This window comes from Rhinatrema bivittatum, chromosome 1, assembly GCF_901001135.1.
Source record: "Rhinatrema bivittatum chromosome 1, aRhiBiv1.1, whole genome shotgun sequence".
In the NCBI taxonomy this organism is placed as follows: Eukaryota; Metazoa; Chordata; class Amphibia; order Gymnophiona; family Rhinatrematidae; genus Rhinatrema; species Rhinatrema bivittatum.
Window position 1 is genome coordinate 50230192 of NC_042615.1, and position 26941 is coordinate 50257132.

General features: G+C 47.1%; 1 protein-coding gene across 2 annotated transcripts in view; it reads left to right on the forward strand.

Moving 5' to 3' along the window:
* The window catches only part of MKS1 (MKS transition zone complex subunit 1), a 122136-nt gene that overhangs the window by 73418 nt on the left and 21777 nt on the right, over positions 1 to 26941 (forward strand). Inside the window, exon 15 of one of the 2 annotated variants that reach the window (XM_029604047.1) lies at positions 9790 to 9923. The exons of the other annotated variant lie outside the window; for it this stretch is intronic. Coding sequence (XP_029459907.1) covers positions 9790 to 9923 — 134 coding nt within the window. The remainder of the gene's footprint in view (positions 1 to 9789; positions 9924 to 26941) is intronic. 2 annotated transcript variants of the gene reach the window in all.

A 26941-nucleotide genomic window follows, 5' to 3' on the forward strand; every position in this document is an offset into this window, starting at 1 on the left:
GTTTTCAGGCAGGGGATCAGCCCTACCGCGCCTGAGGGGACATCAAAGCGAGCAGCCTGCTCGGAGGCAGAGGTCCAGCATGCTCCCGATCGGCACTGGGGCGGCGGCCATCTTGTCTCCTTCAGAACCTGATGTAAATTCAGTATGGGAGGGAGAGGAGCTTCCTCTCTTTCCCCGCCGGCACTCAGCCCTCAAAGACCGCGCGATTTTCCGCAGGACTCTGTCCCTCCCCCGCTTTTATCAACGGGGGAAGGGGGGCCCTTAAAGAGACATCACCCGTTTTCCTCTCAATTTGTGTTGCTTCTGCATAAGGCTTATGTAGAAGCTGAAGCTGACTGGGAAAGCCGGTCTCCTGCCCAAGCTAAGTGTTTTAAGGCTTCAGAAGACCAGGAAAGACCTGGACCAAGGGTACTCCACGCGGTCCCAGGGGATGGACTATCCATTCCTGTCCCACCTGCGGATCCAATAACTCAGGACCCCTCCACTCATGATGTGGGTGATGATGTGAGCAGTGTCAATCCGGTGGAGGGGGACAATCCGAAGATACTCCGTTTGTTCCGCAAGGAGGAGCTGGACCCGTTGATTTCCCATGTGCTTCAGGAACTTGAGATCCCAGCTCCACAGGCGATACCGGACTCTTCGCCGGGAGACTCAGCGTTATTGGGGCTTCGCGCTACGCCGCAAACGTTTCCTTTTCATCTAAAGCTTTTCCAGCTCTTGTCATGGGAATGGGATACCCCTGAAGCCACCTTGCGGGTCAGCAGAGCCATGGAAAAGCTTTATCCACTCCCTAATGAGTCTGTGGATCTTCTTAAGATCCCTAAAGTGGATTCGGCAGTCACGGCCATTGCCAAGCATACTACCATTCCTGTGACAGGAGGCACAGCGCTCAAGGACCTCCAGGATAGGAAGCTGGAAGTTTTGCTTAAGCGGATTTTTGAAGTATCAGCGTTGGGAGTACGGGCCGCGGTTTGCAGCAGCATGATGCATAGGGCTACCCTCCGCTGGGTCCAACAGATGCTTACGGCCCAAGACCTTCCTCCGGAGGAAGCTGAGCAGGCGAACCGCATGGAATCTGCGGTGGCCTATATGGCAGATGCCTTGTATGATCTCCTCCGCACCTCTGCCCACACTATGTCTTCAGTGGTTTCCACAAGGCGACTACTATGGCTCCGTAACTGATCGGCGGATGCCTCCTCTAAGTCACAGCTGGGTTATTTTCCTTTCCAGGGCAAGCTTTTATTCGGAGACGAGCAAGAGCAGCTGGTTCGCTCATTGGGAGAGAACAAGGTTTACAAGCTGCCGGAGGACAAGCCCAGATAATTTCGTTCACCTGGCGCATTTAGGGGTCGCTTTCGAGGACAACTATTTCCGTTCAGGTAGGGGTTCTTCCTCCTACGTCCCTCGGCAGACACCCACAAGGTCTCAAGCATGGGCGCATTCCTTTCGTGGCAGGCGGCCTCAGCGCTCTGGAACCTCTCATGCCCTCGCCAACAACAAAACGTCCCATGAAGGGGCGCTGGCCCACCCCTCAGTTCCGGAGATCAGGGGGGCGACTCTTCCGCTTTCGAGAGGAATGGGCCAAGATAACCTCAGACCAGTGGGTTCTAGACATTATAAATCACGGCTACACTTTGGATTTTGCACGATCCCTTTGCAATCTGTTTCTAGTATCTCCCAGCGGGTCTCAGGCGAAGCAGCAAGTGGTTCTTCAAACACTGTCTCGATTGCAGGCTCTGGGAGCCATTGTTCCGGTTCCTGCAGCCGAGCGTCGGACCGGTCACTATTCCATCTACTTCATCGTTCCCAAGAAGGAGGGTTCATTTTGCCCGATGTTGGATTTGAAGCAGGTCAACAGGGCATTGCGAATCCCTCGATTTCAAGTGGAGACATTGAGATCCATCATTGCGGCTGTCCACAAAGGCGAGTTTTTTGCTTCTTTGGATCTAACAGAGGCTTATCTCCACATAGGGATCCAGGAATATCATCAGAGATTTGTACAGTTCATGCTCATGGGACAACATTACCAGTTTTCTGCCCTACCCTTCGGGCTGGCGATGGCTCCGAAGGTTTTCACCAAGGTGATGGTGGTGGTAGCAGCAAGCCTTCGGAGAAAAGGCATATTGGTACATCCCTACTTGGACGACTGGCTCATCTGAGCGAAGTCTGAAGTGCTCTGCGAGAACGCAATCCAATCAGTTTTGAGTTGTCTGAGTTCCCTCGGCTGGGTTGTCAACTATACCAAGAGCCAGCTGGTCCCGTCCCAGGTGTTGGAATTTCTGGGAGCACAGTTCAACACCAGTATAGGCAAGGTTTCCCTGCCACTGGTGAGGATGGAGCGGCTAATGTCTCAGGTTCGGTGCCTGTTAGCTCTTCCCTTACCCGTGGTGTGGGACTATTTGCAGGTTCTTGGTTTTATGGCATCTACCCTGGAGTTGGTCCCTTGGGCTTTTGCTCATATGCGGCCTTTGCAGAGGGCACTACTTTCTCGTTGGGACTCCAAGTTGGCAGAGTTCCAGCTGCCGTTACTGCTCCTCGAACCGGCCAGGTCCAGTCTGGATTGGTGGTTGATTCCGGATCACTTGCTTCGAGGCGTGGACCTGGAGCCCCTTCAATGGATAATCGTGATGACGGATGCCATCCTGGCAGGTTGGGGGGCAGTCTGTCAGTTGCGGTCAGCGCAGGGTTTTTGGACGCTGTCACAGACCAAGTGGTCCATCAATCGCTTGGAAACCAGGGCAGTTCGCTTGGCGCTGCGCCAATTTCTTCCACTGGTTCACCACCGGGCAGTACGGGTCCTATCCGACAATACGACCACCGTGGCTTACATAAACCAACAAGGGGGCACAAAAGGTTGGCTAGTAGCCTCCGAAGCGGACATGTTGATGGGACTGGGCGGAACACCATCTATTTCGCATAGCGGCATCCCACATAGCCGGGGTCGACAATGTACAGGCGGACTTCCTCAGCCGGCAGAAGCTAGATCCCGGAGAATGGGAACTATCAAACGAGGCACTGCGGCTCATCACCAGCCGGTGGGGGACTCCCCGGTTAGACTTGATGGCAACTCGTTTGAACGCGAAAGCATCTCGTTTCTTTAGTCGCAGAAGGGAGCACAGCTCAGAAGGAGTGGACACTCTGGTTCTTCCTTGGCCTCCACATATTCTCCTTTACGTGTTTCCTCCATGGCCGCTGGTGGGGAAGGTTTTACGCCAGATCAAATCCCACCGGGGACAGGTTGTTCTGGTGGCGCCGGAGTGGCCAAGAATGCCGTGGTTCGCAGATCTGATCAGATCTGACTTCAGTGCCAGGAAAAATAGTGGAAAGTGTTATAAACATCAAAATCACAGAACATATAGAAAGACATGGTTTAATGGAATAAAGTCAGCATGGCTTTACCCAAGGCAAGTCTTGCCTCACAAATCTGTTTCACTTTTTTGAAGGAGTTAATAAACATGTGGATAAAGGTGAACCGGTAGATGTAGTGTACTTGGATTTTCCGAAGGCATTTGATAAAGTTCCTCATGAGAGGCTTCTAGGAAAAGTAAAAAGTCATGGGATAGGTGGCGATGTCCTTTCGTGGATTGCAAACTGGCTAAAAGACAGGAAACTGAGAGTAGGATTAAATGGACAATTTTCTCAGTGGAAGGGAGTTGACAGTGGAATGCCTCAGGGATCTGTATTGGGACCCTTACTTTTCAATATATTTATAAATGATCTGGAAAGAAATACGACGAGTGAGGTAATCAAATTTGCGGATGATACAAAACTGTTCAGAGTAGTTAAATCAAGAGCAGATTGTGATAAATTGCAGGAAGACCTTGTGAGGCTGGAAAATTGTGCATCCAAATGGCAGATGAAATTTAATGTGGGTAAGTGCAAGGTGATGCATATGGGGAAAAATAACCCTTCCTATATTTACTCAATGTTAGGTTCCATATTAGGTGCTACTACCCAAGAAAGAGATCTAGGCATCATAGTGGAAAACACATTGAAATCGTCGGTTCAGTGTGCTGCGACAGTGAAAAAAGCAAACAGAATGTTGGGAATTATTAGAAAGGGAATGGTGAATAAAACGGAAAATGTCATAATGCCTCTGTATCACTCCATGGTGAGACCGCACCTTGAATACTGTGTACAATTCTGGTCGCCGCATCTCAAAAAATATATAATTGCGATGGAGAAGGTACAGAGAAGGGCTACCAAAATGATAAGGGTAATGTAACAGCTCCCCTATGAGGAAAGACTAAAGAGGTTAGGACTTTTCAGCTTGGAGAAGAGACGGCTGAGGAGGGATATGATAGAGGTGTTTAAAATCATGAGAGGTCTAGAACGGGTAGATGTGAATCGGTTTTTTACTCTTTCAGATAAATAGAAAGACTAGGGGGCACTCCATGAAGTTAGCATGTGGCACATTTAAAACTAATCGGAGAAAGTTCTTTTTCACTCAACGCACAATTAAACTCTGGAATTTGTTGCCAGAAGATGTGGTTAGTGCAGTTAGTATAGCTGGGTTTAAAAAAGGATTGGATAAGTTCTTGGAGGAGAAGTCCATTACCTGCTATTAATTAAGTTGACTAAGATAATAACCACTGCTATTACTAGCAACTGGAATAGACTTAGTTTTTGGAGTACTTGCCAGGTTCTTATGGCCTGGATTGGCCACTGTTGAAAACAGGATGCTGGGCTTGATGGACCCTTGGTCTGACTCAGTATGGCATGTTCTTATGTTCTTAACCTGGCGGTGGACGGCCCCCTACACCTCGGCGATCTACCACACCTCCTCTGGCAGGGCCCGGTATTTTTCGATCAGGCCAATCGCTTTTGTCTAGCGGCTTGGCTTATGAGAGGAGGCAATTGAGAAAGAAGGGATACTCTGAGGCTGTTATTACTACCCTCCTCCACGCTCGTAAAACCTCTATTTCTGTTACCTACGTTCGGGTATGGAAGGTGTTTGATTCGTGGTGCCATGGGTTGAGTGTGTCCCCGCGGCAGGCCGCCATTAGTCACATTCTTGCCTTCTTGCAGGACGGCCTAAAGAAAGGTTTGGCGTACAGCTCGCTGCGAGTACAGGGCTGTTTTCGAGGTAAGGTTGATGGTACTTCCATCGCTCTTCACCCGGACGTGGCCAGATTCTTGAAGGGTGTCAAACACCTAAAGCCGCCGGTGCGCTCAATCTGTCCGTCTTGGAGCTTAAATTTTGGTTCTTCATGGCCTATGTAGTCCTCTTTTTGAACCTTTGAAGCGAGCTACGCTAAAGGATTTAACACTTAAGATGGTGTTTCTCGTGGCTATCTGTTCAGCTAGAAGGATCTCAGAACTTCAAGCGTTGTCCTGTAGGGAGCCTTTCATGCGCATCGCTGACTCGGGGGTTTCCCTTCGGACCGTACCTTCCTTCTTGCCTAAGGTGGTATAGGCCTTCCTTGTCAACCAGTCGAATGAATTTCTGGCATTCTCAGATGAGGATAGGAATGCTCATCAGGCGCAGGATCTCAAGAGGTTGGATGTTCGCAGAGTCCTCTTGCGGTACTTGGAAATAACTAATCCTTTCCGATTGTCCGACCATTTTTTTGTCTTGTGGAGTGGTCCTAAGAAAGGGACTAAGGCTGCTAAGGCTGCTATTGCCCACTGGTTGAAAGACACTATTGCTTCAACTTACATATGTCACAGGCGTCCAGTACCGGATGGACTTAAGGCGCATTCTCTTAGGTCACAAGCGGTGTCCTGGGTGGAGAGCGAATGTGTCTCGCCCCAAGAGATTTTCTGGGCGGCTACTTGGAAATCTTTGCACAAGTTTGCCAGGCATTACCGCTTGGATTTGTGGGATCCGAAGATGGATTCGTTTGGCAGCAGTGTGCTTCAAGCGGGACTCTCCAGGTCCCACCCCCTTTAGGGCAGCTTGGGTACATCCCAGCAGTCTGAACTGATCCTGGTACGTACAGGGAAAGGAAAATTAGTTCTTACCTGTTAATTTTCGTTCCTGTCGTACCAAGGATCAGACCAGGCGCCCGCCCAGAGGAAGGAGAGTCCCGCTCGTCTGCTTGTATTGTTTCTCTTTGCAGATTTTTTCAGAACATACCTTCAGACGCGACATAGTTCTTTTTGTCAAATGTTTATAGTTATTTCAGAGGTTACTGTTTGACTTGATCTAGTCATTGGTTGTTTACCATATGTTACATTCATTCTGCTTTGATATTGACTATACTGAGGGATCGCAGGTGGCACACCAGGTTATATGGGAGGTGCCTTTCAGCTTTTCTCTGACTCCATCTACTGGAAGGGAGGCATAACCCAGCAGTCTGGACTGATCCTTGGTACTACAGGAACGAAAATTAACAGATAAGAACTAATTTTCCTGTACACGCAAGAACTAAAAGACTTGAAACACAACCTTAGGAAAATAGAAAAGGCTTGGCGCAAAGATCCAACCCCCCACTCTCCTGGCACAATTAGACTGCTACAGAGAAAGGTTAAACAATGTCAAAAGGGATTTCTATTCTTCTAGAATACACCAATTTCAATGTAATCTGTGAGCCCTCTATGACTACATTGCCTCGCTAACCAAATCAGCACCCCCAGATATTCCAGAAGAAGTAGCCAAAACCAAATATGAAGAACTCGCTACTTACTTCCAAGACAAAATCAACAAACTGCTTACCCGATTCTTCCCCACCTCTTCACCAATCCAAACCTCACAAGAAGACTACCCGGCCCTCCCAAAAAACCTCCCCAAAGGCCTTAATTCCTTAGAATACATCACTGCATGTGAAATTGAATCATTTATTAAGAAAACCAGACCTTCCTCCCACCCCTCAGACTCAATCCCTACAAAACACCTCCTCTCTATCCCTAATTTAATCGCCCAACCCATAGCCAACATTATAAATGCCTCCATCACATCAGGCCTTGTACCCAACCCCTTCAAACAAGCTATTGTCAAGCCAATACTGAAGAAACCGAAGCTCAACCCCATCGACCTGTCTAATTACCGCCCTATCTCAAACCTTCCATTCATCTCAAAAATCCTTGAAAAAACAATCAAGAAGCAACTCACAGAATACTTTGATGACCATCAACTCCTTGCTCCCTCACAATATGGATTCTGGAAACTCCATAGCACGGAAACCCTCCTCCTTTCCTTGTCAGACCAACTTATTAAAGGCCTTGATAAAGCACAAGCTTATATCCTAGCCTTCTTAGACATATTCTCAGCTTTTGACATCATCAGTCACAATATCCTCCTGCAGCAACTGAATGAAATTGGAATAACAGGTGTTGCCCATAACTGGTTTAATTCCTATCTCAGTAATCGAAACTTTTTATTTATTTATTTATTTATTTAGTGTTTTTTTATACCGGCATTCATGATAGGAATCACATCATGCCGGTTTACAATAAACAGGGTGTGCAATGTACAGCGAACAAAGAATTATAACTTCAAAGTCAAAATCGGAAATCATGAGTCCAAAGCAATACCCCTCGACCAAGGAGTCCCACAAGGTTCCTCCTTGTCTTCCACCCTTTTCAACATTTAAATCCTACCATTCTGTCACCTCCTATCCAACCTCAAGCTTCTCCACTATATTTATGCAGATGATGTGCAGATACTTATTCCAGTATCTGACACACTTCCTAAAGCCATGAACATCTGGAAATCCACACTACTTTCAATCAACAAGCTCCTAACCAACATTCACCTTGCCCTTAACACAGCAAAAACTGAAATCATACTTATTTCACCTCAAAGTCACCCCACCACCCTTCCCTGCTTCACTCCCTATCACCACCAATCTCATTCTCTCAACAGGTACGAGATCTAGGGGTCATCCTTGATAATCAAATTAACCTCAAGAAATTCATTAATGCCACATTGAAAGAGTGTTTCTATAAATTGCACACCCTTAAGAAATTAAAACCTTTACTCCACCCTCCTGATTTTCGTACAGTACTTCAAACTACAATATTTTCTAAAATCGATTACTGTAATTCGCTCCTCCTAGGCTTACCCAAAAACTCCATCCACCCACTCCAAATACTACAGAACACAGCTGCCCGGATCCTTACTAACACGCGCAGAAATGAACACACAACACCGGTACTAAAGGAATTACACTGGCTCCCAGTTGCATCCCGAATCCATTATAAGACCCTCTCTATCATACATAAGGCTCTTCATAATCCTGAGATGAATTGATTCAACGAATCACTGATACTCCACGAGTCAACTAAAACAAACAGAAACCAATACCTCGCCACCATCCGTACACCCTCCCCCAAAAACACCAACCTGGCCTCCACAAGAGCACGTGTGCTCTCCATAGCCGGCCCCGCCTTATGGAACCCAATGCCAGTAGATCTACGCCAGGAGGACTGCCAAAAAATGTTCAAGCAAAAACTAAAGATGTGGCTGTTCACGCAAGCATACACCTAACACTACCAGTCTAGCCACACAAGCTTACACCTAACACTACCAGTCTAGCCACACAAGCTTACACCTAACACTACCAGTCTAGCCACACAAGCTTACACCTAACACTACCCAGTCTAGCCACACAAGCTTACACCTAACACTACCCAGTCTAGCCACACAAGCATACACCTAACACTACCAGTCTAGCCACACTACACCTTAGGCACCCAACCCCCCCTCTGTTCCTTCCTCCTTCTTATGTCTACTTTTTACTTTCTCAATTTCCTTGTTACATATCCTTGATACTATATCCTTGATACTTGTTAAATATTCCCATTCATTTCCTAGATTCTATTTCCTTGATATATGTTCAACTTTCCCAAATTCCTCAGTATAATGCAAACAACTTTGCAAGTATTTGATAACCTTCCCCTTAATATTCTTGAAGAATCTTATTATACTTGAAGCAATCTTGTTAGTAATTTTTGTGCTGTGTATATAGTTCCCACCTCATGTATTCATATTTCCAGCTTTAATTAATCCTCCTGACTGAAGGTTTCCTTGTACCCTTATATTTCCATATATAGTTAACTTGAACCTTCATATATCCATATATAGTTAATCATTCTGACATATATATTGTTCATGGTATTGCATATATTTGTTCTCCTTTTTCTTGTCAAATGCATCTTAAGCGTAGTTTATTGTTTACTGTTAACCGATGTTTTATCATTGATGAATGTCTGTATATAAAACCATTAAATAATAAATAAATTATAATAATTCTGTAAGCCACTTTGGGCATCATCTGGAAAGGCAGGTAAAAATTCTAAAATAGTTGTAAAATTATCGGTTCTAGAGAAGTTGAGAGTCCATCCAAGGGATGTGATGTCTGTACGCAGCATCCTTGACTGCGATAATGCTGTAATTGTTCAAAATATAATGCCTGCCATGGCCCTTGCTGGGACAGGGTGTGATTCCCTGAGATGCAATGCCTGCTGTGGTCCTTGCCAAGATATGGTGTAATTTAGCACTCTTGATTACTGGAATCTAAGACTGGATTACTGGTTTTCAAGCTCTTCTCTTAAGATTTTGAAGTACAGACATAGTCAGTTTCTTTGGGTTTAACTAAAATCAGAGCGAACGTTAGGTGGAACTGCCCTTGAATGTGTAAAATTGCAAGCCCACAGCTTACACTGCAGCTTTCCCCAGAACTGCGAGCAGCTTGATTACAGTTACATCTACTGCACAGACCTGCAAACCTGCAGCCCTTGCATTGGTGTGTAAATATTCCTGTGTTTCTGTTCGGTTATCTACATGTTGGTTATATGTGTGTGTATGGGAATTGTGCTGATTCCTTATCCTTGCTCATGGCACAGGGCGGCATGTGCTGACGGCTCCGACCTGGCGGCCCATTGAGTTAGGCACACACTCTGAGCTGCGCAGGTTTTTTATCGGGGGATCCCCTGAGCTGGAGGATATCACGTATGTGCGAGTGCCAGGAACTTTTCAGGTGAGTTCAGTGCTGGGGGATCCCAGTGCAGGCTTTTCCAGTTATGGCTTGCATTTGATGCTGTTGCTCCATCGTATGGCTGTTCTTAGGTAGTAAAAAGAATTTTCCTTTGTTCTGTGAAATCCAGTCTGCAAATTCTGGTATAAGTTAAATGTGGGGACTTGGTTCGTTAGATAAGTTTGTGTATATGATCTTCATCAGGGGACCATCATGCACTATCTTTCTTCTGGCTTTTATCTGGTGGCTGTCATGAAAACCTTATTCCCTTTTTTTCCTGGATCACATCAGAGAGTCATTTACACAGCCTTATTTTAGTTTCCCCTGTTTTTACCTATATCCCTAAAATGTGCCGATCAGTGACAGTAGTGACCTCTCTTGACTGACAGCAGGCTGGATCCATTCTGTTCTGCCCTCTAGCATCCTATTGCACGTCTGTAGGAACTGTATTTGACTTTCCTCCTTTCTGGAGCTGTGAGCACCACATCAGCAGCACTTCCAACAAAAGGAAGAAAAAGCAGAAATGGAACCCAGCACTCCTGCTTAGCAGTTAAGAGCATTGTCCACCAGACAGATTCTGGAGAGACTGTTCTTCCATCCCCTGCAGACCATATTCAGCCCTTATCTCTCTGGAGGTAGGAGGGGATTAAGCTGTAGAACAAAGATTCTCCATCAACAAGCAGGATTAAATAAGCCATAATCAGTATGTTATTACATCTGATGGTGCTGACACAGATGGATATCCCAGTCTCTCTCAAATGTTTACTGCTTTTTCAGTTTTAACGAATTTGCTAATTGAGAATTTTCCATTTTTTTTCATCGCTATCTTGGCAGCCCCTCAAAAGAACTTTTAGCTCTACATTTAAAAAAATATATATATATTTTGCCTTGGAGAAGTCTAAGGCAAAGAAACTCATGGTTGGTGGTATCAAGGCCTGTGGGTGTAGGCATCGTATGTCCATCGCACCGAAAGTTGCTGTTTGGGCCCAGACCTCGATGCCCCAGATTTCCTCAGTTGTGGCAGGATGCAGTGGCATACCTAAAGTATTTGGCACCCGGGATGGATACTTCCTTTGGCACCCTCATATATAATTTTTAAATTTTAAAATTCACAGAAAAATATATTTCTGTTGGTACCCCAGATCAGTCCAGACACAAATGGGTTTTGCATGCCTACCAGCAGATAGAGGCAGAGAACCAAAGAGTTTGAGACACAGCTACATAACCTAGAGTGCTACCTGCAGTCCCTCAGTATTTCTCTGTCTCCAGCAGATGGTAGAGGTGCTAACCTGCAGTCTGGAGTTTAGTTTAAAAAAAATAAAAGAGAGAATTAACTTTTAAGAAGGTTTAGCGAAGAGGCGACGCTCCCTGAGGTGTTAGGTTCCTTCGTGGGCCATCCCTCAGGTTGAACTCGGCAAGCGGGGGGGTTGGCAATCCCTGAGCAGCTTGACCTGCAGCGGTTCCAGGGAGCTGATAGCCAAGGGTCCTGGTTCCCTCTGCGTCCCTGAAGAGTTCCCAGATTCCTGTAACAGGAAAGTATCCTTGAGGGGGTTTTGTTGTTTGTTCTTCTGTGGTGTTTTCCTGGATTGCTGTGCTGCTCCTGCTTCTTTAAGAGATTTGTAAAAAAAAAAAAAAAAAAAATCAAAGGAGCAGCTGAGCGGTGGCTGCTTCCTAGTAAGCCAGGGCAGGCCAGGTCTAGGTAGGTAGCGTCACGGATACCGCGAATCACAGCTACTGGCTCAGGGAGTCAGGGGCTGAGCTGTGGGGCCAGTTTTTCCCCTCTTGTATCTTAGTTTCTCATGCGCCGCAGCCGCGCGGTGAGGTGAAGGCCCAATTGCGTGTGTTCCAAGATGGCGTCGCCGGCTGATTCACACTGTGGGAAAAATTACCGATTGTGCAGACAGTCCCAGGGGCACTTGAATTTGGCATTTTAGTGCCGTGATTGTGTTTCAGGTGGGGAAAGCTCCTCCGGGGAGGGGGGGGTTTTGAGCCCGGGGCACAGGACCACTCAATCTCAGGGCTCAGTCGCTGGTGAAGCAGGGGATCTGGAGAGTCTTGCTGATAGGGGTAAAACTAGGTCTAGGAGGAGAACTACCTCAGGGCATGGTGATTCCCGTCCCCTTTTGTCACCAGTTGTGGCAGCAGCACAGGAGCTGGAGGGAGAGGATCAGGCCGCTCTGGGTCTGATAAGGAGGAGGATTTGAGCTTCTCCTCTGAATTGTGCTGCTTATTCCCGAGGTGTTCCTGACCAGGAAGTGTGGGAGCTAAGCGGTCTGCGAGCCCTCAGATTCGTTCTGCTCCTCATCTAGGGCATCAGGAGAGACCTTCTTTGCCGCCTGGGGCAGGGTGGTTCGGGGGCATCAGACCTGGATGACCCGAATGCTGTTCCCGGGGATGTGCCTGTCGACCCTGGGGACCCAGATCCCGATCAAGGGGTAGATAAGGACATGGCGGATCCGGAGGAGATTCTGGTAGTGGAAAGTGATCCCCATGTGATATGGCTATTTCGTAAAAAGGAGATAAAGCCACTTATCCCCCATGTTCTGCAGGAGCTGGGGATTCAACTGGTTCTAGAGGGGTCAGACAATGAGGGGGTGGACCCAGGTTTGTATGGTCTCCGGGGACCACCTACAGCTTTTCCACTCCTGAAAGTCAGGAAGCTGGTAAGCCAGGAGTGGGATCTCCTGGAGGCGGGCCTGAAGTTGGCCAGGGCTAAGGCAAAGTTGTATCCCCTGACAGAGGACATGCTTCAGCTATGATATCGGTGGCCATGTCGGCTTCTTAAAGGATGCGCAGGATTGTAAGCTGGAGATTCTTCTGAAGCAGATGTTCAAGGTCTTCAGCTTTGTCTGAGCTGCGATCTGTAGGAGCCTCATGCAAAGTGTGTATTTGCGCTGGGTCCAGAAGGCACAAGGGAAGTCTTCAGCCACGGCTGGCACAGATAGTCATGCAGCTTAGGTGAAGGCCGGAATTGCGTATGTGGCGGATGCTCTTTACAATTTGATCCAGACTTCAGCCCTTCACTTGTTATGGCTACAAAATTAGTCGGCTGACATGTGGTCCAAGTCACAACGCTGTAATTTCGCCTTTAAGGAAAAATTCCTGTTTGGGGAGGTCTTGGAGCAGTTGATCAAAATGCTGGAAGAATCAAAGGGCCATAAGCTGCCAGCGGACAAGAAGATGACTCAGAAAACCTTTCCGTCTTGATCCTGTTTTTGGAAGTCGCCTTTTTCGTTCCCTGAAAAGCTCTGCACCAGTTGCGGGGCAGAGGTAGGGGGCCAGGCAGCAGCAGTCCTTTCTAAGAACCCATAGAAATCCCAGCGAGACCTCCAGCCAAGGGGCTGGGACCAATAAGACCTCTCAATGAGGCTGGTGGGGTCCACTCTCTCGGTGTTGTGGTGGAAGGCCGTCTTTCACTTCTCTACAAGGAGTAGACTAGGATTACCTCAGATCAGTGGGTCCTAGAGGTAATAAGACGGCTACGCTTTAGAATTTTCTCAGTCCCTTAGGGAGGTGTTTGTGATCTCTTGCTGCGGTTTAGGAGGAAGGCAGCAAGCAATTTAAACAACGTTGGAGCGCCTGCAGGGTCTGGGCGCCATAATCCCAGTGCCAGCGGTGGAGCAAGGCCGTGAACAGTACTCAGTTTATTTCATCATACCAAATGAGGACGGGTCCTTTCGCCCCATTCTCAATTTGCTGAAGGTGAATGTGTCGCTGTGGATGCCCCGTTTCCTAATGGAAACGTTGCGGATGGTTTTAGTGGCAATTCATCAAGGAGAATTTCTAGCATCGTTGGACTTGCCAGAGACCTACCTCCACATTCCCAACCAAGCGGAGCATCAGCCTTTCCTGCGGTTTGTGGTCCTGGGACAGCATTTTCAGTTTCGGGCCCTCCTTTTTGGTCTGGCAACAGCGCCATGCACATTCTTGAAGGTGATGGTAGTGGTAGTGGCAGTGTTTCACAGGGAGGGGATCTTAGTTCATCCTTACCTAGATGACTGGTTGATTCGAGGAAAGTCGAAAGAAGAATGTTGAGTCTGTGGGGAGGGAGGGTACTGATCTTGGGCTGGGTGATCATTTGGACAAAGAGCCACTTGTGTCCCAACCAAACTCTGGATTACCTGGGGGCGAGATTCGATACTTGAGTTGGGAAAGTTTTCTTCGTGTCCGAGAGGATTTTGAAGTTGCAGGCTCAGGTGCAATGTTTTTTGAGGATGGCAGTCCTCAGGGCTTGAGATTATCTTCAGGTCCTGGAGATGATGGCATCTACCTTGGATTTGGTGCTTTGCTGACATGTGTCCACTTCAGAGGGCCCTGTTGTCAGAGGAGTTTCATCGACAGTTGCCATTCCTGGGAATCTCCAGGTCCAGTCTCGTGGTGGCTGTTTTGGCCAAATCTAGAAAAGGGGATGGATCTGAAGATCCCAAGCTGGGTGTTGGTGACCACGGATGCCAGCCTAAAGGTTTGGGGAGCAGTCTGCCAAAGGCGATCAGCGCAAGGTCTGTGGTCACCAACGGAAGAGTCTTGGTCGATCAACCGTTTGGAGACGAGAGCTGTCCGCAGAGCATTGGTGGCGTTCCTTCCATTGATTCAAGGTCAGATGGTCAGAATTTTTTTGTGCAATGCTACTACAGTGATATATATCAATTGGTAGGGGAAGAGTCATGCAGTGGCCCAGGAGCTGTTTGTCTGGGCGGAACTGCATTTGCGGGGAATAGCTGCTTCTCGTGTCAGGAGTGGACAATGTACAGGCGGACTACCGGGAGAATAGGAGCTCTCGGTAGAAGCGTTCAATCTAATCCGGTCTCACTGGGGCAGTCCAGGTCTGGATCTGTTGGTGTCCAGGAGCAATGCCAAGGTGTCAAGGTTCTTCAGCCGCAGGCAGGAGGTTGGAGCCGAGATCATAGATACTCTGGTTCTTCTGTGGCCCACAGGGATTCTTCTGTATGTGTTCCCACAATGGCCTCTCATAGGTCGAGAGTTACGATGCATAGAGAAAGATCCAGGCCAAGTGGTGCTAGAGTGGCCACATTGTCTGTGGTTCACAGATCTGGTTCAGCTCGCAGTGGATGGGCTTCTGAAGTTGGCTCATCTAAAGGGGCTGCTAAGGCAAGGGCTTGTTTTCTTGTATCGGGCGGATCACTTCTGTTTCACGGCTTGACTTTTGAGAGGTGACATTTGCTCTTGAAAGGTTATTCTGAACCAGTGATTTCCACTTTGCTTCAGTCCAGGCGGCCAACCACATCTATGATTTATGTCTGGATGTGGCGCATGTTCGACACAACTGGTGCATAGAGAAAGGTGTTGATCCGCTGCGGGTGGATATTCTGTCTTTTATGCAGCACAAATTTTCAAAGGGTCTGGCTTACAATTTGCTGCAGATTCAGGTGGCAGCCTTGGGTTGTCTCCGAGGCAGGTTGCGAGGGAGGTTGTTGGCCTTGTACCCGGATGTGGTGAGGTTTCTCAAGGGGGTTAAGCATCTGTGGCTGCCGGTGCATAGGTTGTGCCCAGCGTGGAGTTTGAATTTAGTACTGCTGGTGCTTTGTGGTCCTCCGTTTGAGCCATTGAAACAGGCCTCGTTGAAGGATCTCACTCTGAAGGTAGTTTTTCTGGTGGCGATTTGTTCAGATCGGAGGATTTCAGAGTTGCAGGCTTTGTCCTGTAGGGGAGCCCTTTCTGAGAATCTCAAATGAGGGGGTTTTGTTGTGTACGCTTCCCTCATTCTTGCCTAAGGTGGTTTCGGTCTTCCATCTGAGTCAGTCAGTAGAGCTGCCTGCTTTCCTGAATTGGTCGGATGAATCAGAGTTCAGGGAGCTCCATCTTTTGCATGTTCATCGGGTTCTGTTGTATTATCTTAGTCACCAACAGTTTTCAACGGTCGGATCACTTGTTTGTGATATTTGGAGGGGCAAGAAAGAATTGTAAGGCCTCCAAGAGCACGATATTGCATTGGCTGAAGGAAGCTATTGTCTCAAACTACAATTTGCAAAGAAAAGAAGGTTCCTCATGGATTGCATGTGCGCTCTACCGGAGTGCAGGCGGCTTCTTGGGCCGAGTGTCTGTTGATTTCGCCACAGGAGATTTGTAGAGAGGCGATGTGGTTGTTTTTGTACACTTTTTCTCGCCATTACTGGTTAGATGTTCAGGCTCTGGGGGAAACGTCCTTTGGCGAGAGTGTATTATGTGGGGGTGTTCCGTGGACCCGCCCAGTGTAGGGGTATTTTGGTACATCCCACTTGACTGGTCTGATGTGGGGTACAGACAGGAAAGGAAACACCAATAAAATATTTCAAACAGCAGACACATCACATAATACCTGAATGTAATCTGCTTTGAAGTGCTGATAAAGTGCAACAAGAATATGAAAATCTAAATTTAAAAAAAAAACAAAACCCAATAATTAAAATGACAGTCAATCAAGATAAACTTAAAAAGCCACCTTTACTTACCCTTTCCAGCAACTCTCCTACTCCTTTCCCTTGTAGGCCAAAAGCACACACCAGAAGCAGCAATTGCTGCTGAAACTCTGTTCTCATACTCCTCTTCCTTAGAGCCCATGACTAGTCTGCCTCACACACACACACACACACACACACACACACACACACTCTTTCTATCTTTCACATACCAGTCATCTTTCTCTTTCTCTCATACACACACCAGTCATTTCCCTGACCAATCTCTCTCTCACACACACCAGTCACCTCCCTGACCAATCTCTTGTTACACATGCTTTCTCTCTCTTACTTACACACACAGTCTCAATCACACACATTCTCTCCCACACTTACACAGGCTGGATCACTCTCTCTAACTCATGGGAAGAGGGAGGAAAGAGCAGGGAGACCAGGAAGTGTGCTATACAACTGCTGGTGCTTGGCAACACACTGGTTGAGAACCGCTGCCCTATTCCACACGTCCACGTGGGATCCCTCTTCATTCTTTTTCCGTGGAGCTGCAGCATCGTGGTTTTTGTGAACCTCATACTTTTCGATATTTTTTGCCCTAATTTGGAAACTTTTTCCACCCAGGCCCCAACCCCAGTCTGACACTGGGGATGAGGTGGCCTATGACCCCTGGGGGATGATTCAACAGAGGTTTCAGACGACACCTCTGAAGGTCTCCCATCAGACACATCTCCGGAGTAGAAGCAAAGGAGGCCCCCAGTTGAGGGACCTTCGCAGGGTTTGTCCAGCTGATGGCTGAAGCCATCCCTTTTCAGTTGTTAAATGAAGAGGATGCCAGGCACAAAATACTTGACATCCTCCAGTTCTTGGAGCCTTCTAAGGAAGTTGTGGCAGTCCCAATGCATGACATTCTTAAGGAGTTGAGGATCTGGGAACACACCCTCACGATGCCTCCCATGAATAAGAAAGTGAACATGGTGTATCTCATCCAGAAGGTTCCTGGATTCAATAACTGCCAGCTGCCCCATCAATTATGGTGGTCGAATCTGCTCCCAAGAGAGCCAAGCATTCTTGGACCCGTTCCTCAGTGCCCCCAGGGAAGGATCACAGAGTAATGGATACTCTTGAGAGGAATGTTTTCAGGGACTATGCTCATTTCCCACATAGCTTCCTACCATCTCTACATGAGCCAGTACTTGCGAGATATCTGGAAGCAGGTGCAGGAGGTGGCTGAGCAGTTGCCTTAGCAGCAGCAGGTTACCCTCTTGTCGCTGGTACATAAAGGTCTGGACTGTGGAAAATGCGGTCTGTGCAACATAAGATGTTTTTGAAACGGCATTGAGGGTTTTCTAGATTGGGAATTGGCACGCGCAGAACGGCATGGCTACAGGTTTCCAATCTCCAAGCAGAGGTGCAGGAAAGACTCGCTGATGTGCCGTGTACTGGGTAGAATCTCTTCAGAGATAAGGTGAAGGATGTAGTGGCCCAGCTTCAGGACCATCATTGAGACTTTTTAGCAAATCTCCAACAGCACTCCGGACCTGTCCTTCTCATCTAGGAGGTTGGCAAGATTGGGGCAGAAGTCTTTTTTTTGCCAAAGAAAGTACTATCCACTGCCCTCTTCCTCCGTCAGCAGCATCACAGCTCTTACAGCCATCCAAGCAGCAGAGAGCACCTAAGGCCCAGCCAGTGCCTCAGTCGACTCCAGGGATGGGGATTTGACTGGGTTGTAGAGAGCATAGCCTGGGCACCTGTACCCAGGGCGATGTATCCACCGGACGGGGGAAGGCTATGGTTCTTTGTGAACCAGTGGCCCAGTATAACCTCAGACCAGTGGTTCTTTCCATCATCCGTCAAGGGTACCAATTAAATCTTTTGGATGTCCCGCCAAATTGCCCTCCGAGCCCGTTTTGGGGCCCAGTAGCCCATCAGAAGCTACATAAGAACATGCCATGCTGGGTCAGACCAAGGGTCCATCAAGCCCAGCATCCTGTTTCCAACAATGGCCAATCCAGGTCATAAGAACCTGGCAAGTACCCAAAAACTACGTCTATTCCATGTTACTGTTGCTAGTAATAGCAGTGGCTATTTTCTAAATCAACTTCTCCTCCAAGAATGTATCCAATCCTTTTTTAAACACAGCTATATTAAATGCTCTAATCACATCCTCTGGCAACAAATTCCAGAGTTTAATTGTGCGTTGAGTGAAAAAGAACTTTCTCCGATTAGTTTTAAGTGTGCCACAAGCTAACTTCATGGAGTGCCCCCTAGTCTTTCTATTATCTGAAAGAGTAAATAACCGATTCACATCTACCCGTTCTAGACCTCTCATGATTTTAAACACCTCTATCATAGCCCCCCTCAGCCATCTCTTCTCCAAGCTGAAAAGTTCTAACCTCTTTAGTCTTTCCTAATAGGGGAGCTGTTCCATTCCCCTTATCATCCTCATCAATACTCTCATCTGTATAGGAATTTCAGGTACTGCTCTTTCTTGGATAAAGTCCTTCCTCCAAAACCGTACCTACACAGTCCTCACCGACAATTTTACATCCCCCCCTGTTAATCTCGACTGTGGCGTTCCCCAAGGATCCTCCCTCTCTTCCACCTTATTTAACATTTACATGCTCCCCCTCACAAACCTCCTCTCCAACCTTGGTATCACACACTTCATCTATGCGGATGATGTGCAAATTCTCATCCCTTTCAAAAACTCTGTTCTCACTGCACTCCAAAACTGGAACACCATTCTCGCCTCCATAAACCAGCTCCTCACTGACATGCACCTAGCCCTCAATCTGCAAAAAACTGAACTCCTCCTCGTCTCCTCTAGACAAGCAGCCACACCCACTCTCTCCACACTCCATTCCCCCAACTTTCTCTCTGACACAAGAAACCTGGGTGTTATACTCGATAACCAACTAACCTTCAAACCATATATCAAATCTATCCTTAGCAGCTGCTATTTCAAACTACAAACCCTCAAACTCAAACCCCTTCTCTACTTTTCCGATTTCCGTACGGTACTCCAATCCATAATTTTTTCGAAAATTGACTACTGTAACGCCCTCCTACTTGGACTCCCTTCTACCCACATCAAACCTCTAAAACTCCTCCAAAACGCTACTGCACGCATCCTCACCAATGTCAATAAGAAAGACCACATCACTCCCACCCTCATTGATCTCCACTGGCTTCCCATTCACTCACGAATTATTTACAAGACCCTTACCCTCATCCACAAAAGTATTACTAACGAACACTACAACTGGCTAAACCCACCCTTCCTCCCTCGTACCTCTACAAGACCCACCCGTGCTTCCCTCCGTGGCACTCTTATCCCCCCTTCCATAAAATCCACTAGACTCATCTCCACCACCAATAGAGCCCTTTCCCTTGCAGGCCCCTCCCTCTGGAACTCTATGCCTCTTGACCTACGTACCGAAACATCCACACCTACTTTCAAAAAGAAACTCAAAACCTGGCTTTTCCTCCAAGCATACCCCCATTCTTCATCATCTTCACCAACTAAGACGCTAGCCCAACCTTCATCTCTCTTCAACACCCCCCTTTCAGGACCTACACCCAACACCCTCCCCCTCTAAAGATTCACACAATTTTTGTATATAACCAGTGTACATATTCCTACCTCGAATCCCTATTCATATCGCATCCCTATGTATCTGTTTGCACCCTCCTCCTGCCCCCCTCCTTTGTCTCGACTACCCCCCCACCCCTCCCCTTGTTAGTTAGTTAATTGTTCTGTTACTGCGTTTACGTTATACACCGTTCTCTGTAAAGGCTATGCCTATATATCTTTTGTTGTAAGTTACTTGTAAACCGGCACGATGTGCAAACGGTTGCCAGTATATAAAATTAAATAAATAAATAAAATAAATAAATCATTTTGGTCGTCCTTCTCTGTACCTTCTCCATCGCAATTATATCTTTTGAGATGCGGCGACCAGAATTGTACACAGTATTCAAGGTGCGGTCTCACCATGGAGCGATACAGAGGCATTATAACATTTACCGTTTTATTCACCATTCCCTTTTTAATAATTCCCAACATTCTGTTTGCTTTTTTGACTGCCGCAGCATACTAAACCGACGATTTCAATGTGTTATCCACTGATACCTAGATCTCTTTTTTTGGGTGGTAGCACCTAATATGGAACCTAACACTGTGTAACTATAGCATGGGTTATTTTTCCCTAAATTCATCACCTTGCACTTATCCACATTAAATTTCATCTGCCATTTTGATGCCCAATTTTCCAGTCTCACAAGGTCTTCCTGCAATTTATCACAATCTGCTTGTGATTTAACTACTCTGAACAATTTTGTATCATCTGCAAATTTGATTACCTCACTTGTCGTATTTCTTTCCAGATCATTTATAAATATATTGAAAAGTAAGGGTCCCAATACAGATCCCTGAGGCACTCCACTGCCCACTTCCTTCCACTGAGAAAATTGTCCATTTAATCCTACTCTGTTTCCTGTTTTTTAGCCAGTTTGTAATCCACGAAAGGACATCGCCTCCTATCCCATGACTTTTTACTTTTCCTAGAAGCCTCTCATGAGGAACTTTGTCAAACGCCTTCTGAAAATCCAAGTACACTACATCTATCGGTTCACCTTTATCCATATGTTTATGAACTCCTTCAAAAAAGTGAAGCAGATTTGTGAGGCAAGACTTGCCTTGGGTAAAGCCATGCTGAATTTGTTCCATTAAACCATGTCTTTCCACATGTTCTGTGATTTTGATGTTTAGAACACTTTCCACTATTTTTCCTGGCACTGAAGTCAGGCTAACCGGTCTGTAGTTTCCAGGATCGCCCCTGGAGCCCTTTTAAAATATTGGGGTTACATTAGCTATCCTCCAGTCTTCAGGTACAATGGATGATTTTAATGATAGGTTACAAATTTTTACTAATAGGTCTGAAATTTCATTTTTGAGTTCCTTCAGAACTCTGGGGTGTATACCATCCGGTCCGGGTGATTTACTACTCTTCAGTTTGTCAATCAGGTCTACCACATCTTCTAGGTTCACCATGATTTGGTTCAGTCCATCTGAATCGTTACCCATGAAAACCTTCTCCTGTACTGGTACCTCCCCAACATCCTCTTCAGTAAACACCGAAGCAAAGAAATCATTTAATCTTTCCGCGATGGCCTTATCTTCTCTAAGTGCCCCTTTAACCCCTCGATCATCTAATGGTCCAACTGACTCCCTCACAGGCTTTCTGCTTCGGATATATTTTTAAAAGTTTTTACTGTGAGTTTTTGCCTCTATGGACAACTTCTTTTCAAATTCTCTCTTTGCCTGTCTTATCAATGTCTTACATTTAACTTGCCAAAGCTTATGCATTATCTTATTTTCTTCTGTTGGATCCTTCTTCCAATTTTTAAATGAAGATCTTTTGGCTAAAATAGCTTCTTTCACCTCCCCTTTTAACCATGCCGGTAATCGTTTTGCCGCCTTTCCACCTTTCTTAATGTGTGGAATACATCTGGACTGTGCTTCTAGGATGGTATTTTTTAACAATGACCACGCCTCTTGCTACTGCTCATGGAGCTCTCCTCTCTCTTTCTTTGCCCTGGAGGAGTGGTTGAGCCCAGTCCTCCAGGGCAAAGAAAGTGGGGATTTTTCTCCAGGTACTTCCTGATTCCAAAGAGAACAGGAGGACTCCAGCCCATCATAGACCTAAGGACTTTGAACAAATTTCTCAAAAAGAAAAAGTTCAAGATGGTTTCACTGGGCATCTTGATCCCTTTTCTGCAAAAAGGGGACTGACTATGCTACCTCAATCTAAAGGATATATATACCCATAGCGAGATCTTCCCGTCACCAGAAGTATCTCATATTTGTGGTGGGAAAACAGCAATTCCAGTACCACGAGTTGCCGTTTGGGCTCACATCCACACCATGTGTCTTTATAAAATGCATGGCCTTGGTGGCAGTGCACCTCTGCAGGATGGGGATGCATGTTTTCCCTTATCTGGACAATTGGCTGGTCAAGAACACCTCTCAGGCAGGAGCCATCAGGTCCATGGGCTCGACCATCCAAATGTTAGTCATTAGGGTTCGTCATCAACTACCCTAAGTCCCATCTCAGCCCATCACATCGATTGGAATTCACAGGAGCCCTGCTAGACACGGCTCAGGCCAAGGCCTTCCTGCCTCAACAAAATCTATCAATCTGATGGCCATCGTGGCAGAGATTCAACAGAGCCAACAGGATTAGACTTGGCACATGTTGAGATTGTTGGGCCGCATGGCTGCGACAGTTCGTCATTTCTTTGGCACGCTTATATATGCGAATGGCCCAGTGGACCCTGAAGTCGCAAGGGCGTCAAGCCACACAGAACATCTAGGATCGCATCCAAGTCACCTTGCCCCCTGGAACTCCTTATCCTGGTGGTGGGTACTTTCAAATCTAGAACGGGGAGTCTCTTTTCAGAGTCGTCCTGCCCAAATTATCCTAACGATGGATGCGACCACCCTGGGCTGGGGAGCTCATGTAGATGGGCTCAGTTCTCAAACTCTGGTCCACATAGAAATGTTGTTGCTAAATAAATTTCCTGGAGCTCTGGGCAATCAGATACATGCTATGGGCTTTCAGAGATCAGCTGTCCAATAAAGTTGTCCTGATTCAAACAGACAACCAAGTAGCAATGTGGAATGTCAACAAGCAGAAGAGTCAGGAAGTGGTTCAGTTATGGTCATGGACCCTGTCCCATGGGATGGAACTTGGAGCTACTCCGTGGCTGAAACAGAGAATGTGTTAGCGGACAGATCAAGTCATGCCTTCAAACCCCATGAATGGTCTCTGGGCCAAAATGTTGCAAATTGGATCTTCCACCTCTGGGGAAGCCTGGACGCAGATCTCTTTGCAGCCCCTTGGATCAGGAAGGTTCCTAACTTCTGCTCTTTGTACAGGCTGGGCAGCAAACCAGGCCCAGATGCCTTCGCCTAACATTGGGGCAAGGGTCTTCAGTACGTGTATCCTCTGACTCTGCTGATGGCAAAGACTCTCTTGAAGCTTCACAAGAACAAGTGAGGACTATGATTCTCATAGCCCCTCATTGGACGAGACACGTCTGATTTCCACTCCTGCGGGAGTTATTCATCTGGAAACTGATCAATCTGGAGACTTCCCCAGATCTCATCACACAGGATCGAGGCAGGCTGTGGCATCCCAACCTTCAGGCCCTGCTGCTCCGAGCCTGGACGTTAAGAGGTTAATTCTGCAACCACTCGATCTTTCGGAGGATGTGTCTCGAGTCCTGATGGCTTCTAGAAATCCTGTGGACTGAAGTGGAGGTTTCCCATCTGGTGTGAGCAGAAGGCCCTAGATCTGTTCTCCTACCCCACACAAAAACTGCTTGATTACCTTCTACACCTATTGGAAATGGCAAAGAACAACTCCATTAGGGTTCATCTGAGTACAATCGGTGCATACCACCTTGGTGTAGATGGTACATCCATCTCTGTACAACCTATAGTTGTAAGCTTCATGTGTAGCCTGTTTCAGTTGAAGCCTCTCCTAAGGCCTCCCGCTGTGTCTTGTGACCTCAACATGGTATTAACTCAGCTGATGAAAGCTCCTTTTGAGCCACTGCACTTCTGTCACCTTAAATACCTGACCTGGAAGGTCATATTTTTGGTGGCGATCATTTCAGTCCTATTGCTTGGATCGGTTTGGCCAATGTGGTAGTAGGTTGGGCCAATCTGTTTTTTTTTTTAATTTGTTTGAGGTGTAGAACCCAAATCTTTTCCCACTAAGAGCCCATTGTTTGTTTTTCAAGCTGTTCCCTCCTCTTGCTACCAACAAAACTCTTGTTGTGTCTATTGGCACCTGTTTTGGGTGTTTTTGTAGGTCCTCTTTGAGGGACAGCCTCTAGCTCCTTGGAGGGACAGCCTGCTTGTCCTTGGAGAAAGCAGAGTTGCTTACCTATAACAGGTGTTCTCCAAGGAAACCCTGTTGAGTTGGGTTTCTTCTTGTTTTGTTTTCAATTCTATGTTATAAGACTGAAGAGGAACCCCATGTGGATGCATGGTATAGGACATGCTGAGCATGCTCTATGTGATCAAGTCAAAGTTCTAGAAGCTTTGACATGTTTTCCATGTCTAGGCTCCATCTGATGATGTCACCCTATGTGTGAGGACTAACATCCTGCTGTCCTCGTAGAATACCTATTACAGATAAGCAACTCTGCTTTACGCTTTTACGGAAAAACAGCAATGTCTTAAACCTACATTGTGGTGTAGGAAGACCTCATGTTCTCCATAACAGACTCAGCCTTAACCTCCTAGGTTTTACTGTGGCATGTTGTGTCCAGCCTTGAACTACGGGTGCAACCAGTTTCCCTCAAACTCTTGCCTCCTAGTATTGGTGGCTCCATCTCCCACCATGATCCTGCTTGAGCAGCCCTTGCTCTTCAGGCACACTGTCTCCCTGACAGCACCTTTCTGCCAGTACTTTCCAGGCTATAGCCTGCCACTCTGAGGACAGCCTTGAGTTGTGAGTCCTACCAGTTTCCTTCAGGATCTCTAGCCTCCCAGTAATGGTGGCTCTGTCTTCACCACAGACCCCTCTGGCCAGCCCTAGCTCCTCCGGCTGCACAACTCTCTGGCAGTGCTTTCCTGACAGCACTCTGGCTTCCTTGGTGTCTGCCCTATTCTACCTTTTCCCAGGGCTTTTGTTTCTCTGGAAAGCTCTTGTTAATTAGACACACCTGTACACACTCATTGCATTTCCCACTGCACCCTTGCTTCCCACACAGTGCCATCTGCAGCCTCAGATGGTTGCCCCTTGCATATTTTCAGGTTGTTTCCAATGATGAGAGCTTGCCTCATCCATACACAATGCATTCCTCAGCTTGGGATTCCCCACTAGCTATTGCTGATTTAATCCTGCTTGTCGAAGGAGAAAGCAAAGTTGCTTACCTATAACCAAGGTTTCTCCATAGACAACAGTATAAATCAGCCATATTTTATTATCCACCTGCCTTCTTGGAGAGTTGACTACTCAACTAAAGCTTAAACCTCTGGAAGAGATTGAGGGGCTCACAAGGCACTGACCTTGCACTTGGGACTTCTGTGCATGCTTAGACTTCTGAGCCAAGAGCTTGGGTCCTTGTTGGTGCTTTCAGATAAGTCACCCACTGTTTATGGCTGATTTTATCCTGCAGTCTACAGTGAACCATGGTACAGGTAAGCAGCTTTGCTATGTCTATTGCACACTAGATTGGACCAGTCGAGACAAACAGAGCAAACAGGAACCGAGGCCACAGTTTCCACACACAATATATTATCTAATCAGCTTTGTCTCACCTTTATACAGGAAACAATGGCCTTAGATTTAAATAGGAAACAGAACTGGAAAGAATTGCCTGGGATCATAATTGAGATGTTCTGCATGCAAAGGCACACTTTCCCAGGCAAGTTCTTAACTTGGCAGCAGGCTCATCTTATCCCTAGTAATGATTATATCTCAGACTAGGTACCACTCTCTGTACAACCCAGATGATGTGTGATATAAAAATGTATATGAATACCTCTTTATGTCCAGGTCCCATTTTTGGCTGTACCTAGTCCTGGGGGAATTCTGCACTATTGCGGAGCGCAGAATTTGCGCAGAATTCCTCTCCTGCGCAGAATTGCCATTCTCCCAGGACAAGCAGGATGGTAGTCCTCACAGATGGGTGACATCATCAGATGGAGCCCTGACACGGAATACTTTTGTCAAAGTTTCTAGAACTTTGACTGGCACACTGAGCATGGCCAGCATGCCACTAACCCTGTGGCCACACAGGGTCCCCCTTCAGTCTCTTTTTTTTTTTCCACGCAGCTCTATAAGAATTTTTTCCTCACACTTTTCCTCACGGAAAACTTTGAAGTTCATTTTCTTTATTTCACCCTTACCGGGGTCCCCCATTGCGCTTTGTTCCCTTCACTTGGAAAGTTTATTTCCTGCGATTTACTATCGGTTCCCGGCAGCATACCTCTTGGTGCCCAACGGTCCCCGACCGCACGCCACTTTTTTTTTCAGCATGGCGACCGGGTTTAGAAAATGCCCCGAGTGTCCGAGGACTATGTCCATAACGGACCCACACAATGTCTGTGTTTTGTGCCTACGGCTTTCACACGATGTCCGTAGCTGCCCCAGTTGCTCACAAATGACCCCCAAAGGCCGGCACACTCGCCTGGAAAAGATGGAGTATTTATTTGCTTCAAAATGCTCTGCTCCATCGACTCAGGGACAGAGTGCTCCGACCCAAGGAGGTCCATCTACCTTGGAGATGCAGGAAGACCATGGAGCGGGTGACTGTGCGTCACCGACCCATTCAAAGACATCGGCGTCAGCATCCTCTGTGCCGGAGAAGGACCAGGCCGAGCACTGTGGGAAACATGGCCACCAGCACCGTCATGCATCCCTGCCCGGTGCCAGCACCGACACCGCAGCGGCATCGACTTCCACCGAACCACCTGCGAAGAGGGCCTGGGGAGAGGAGCCCCCATCCTCCTCTGGACCCAGGACCCCGAGGCGTTCCCCACCGATATCTGTGCCGGGTACTGAGCCTCCACAGACTTCTGTGGAGGCACCA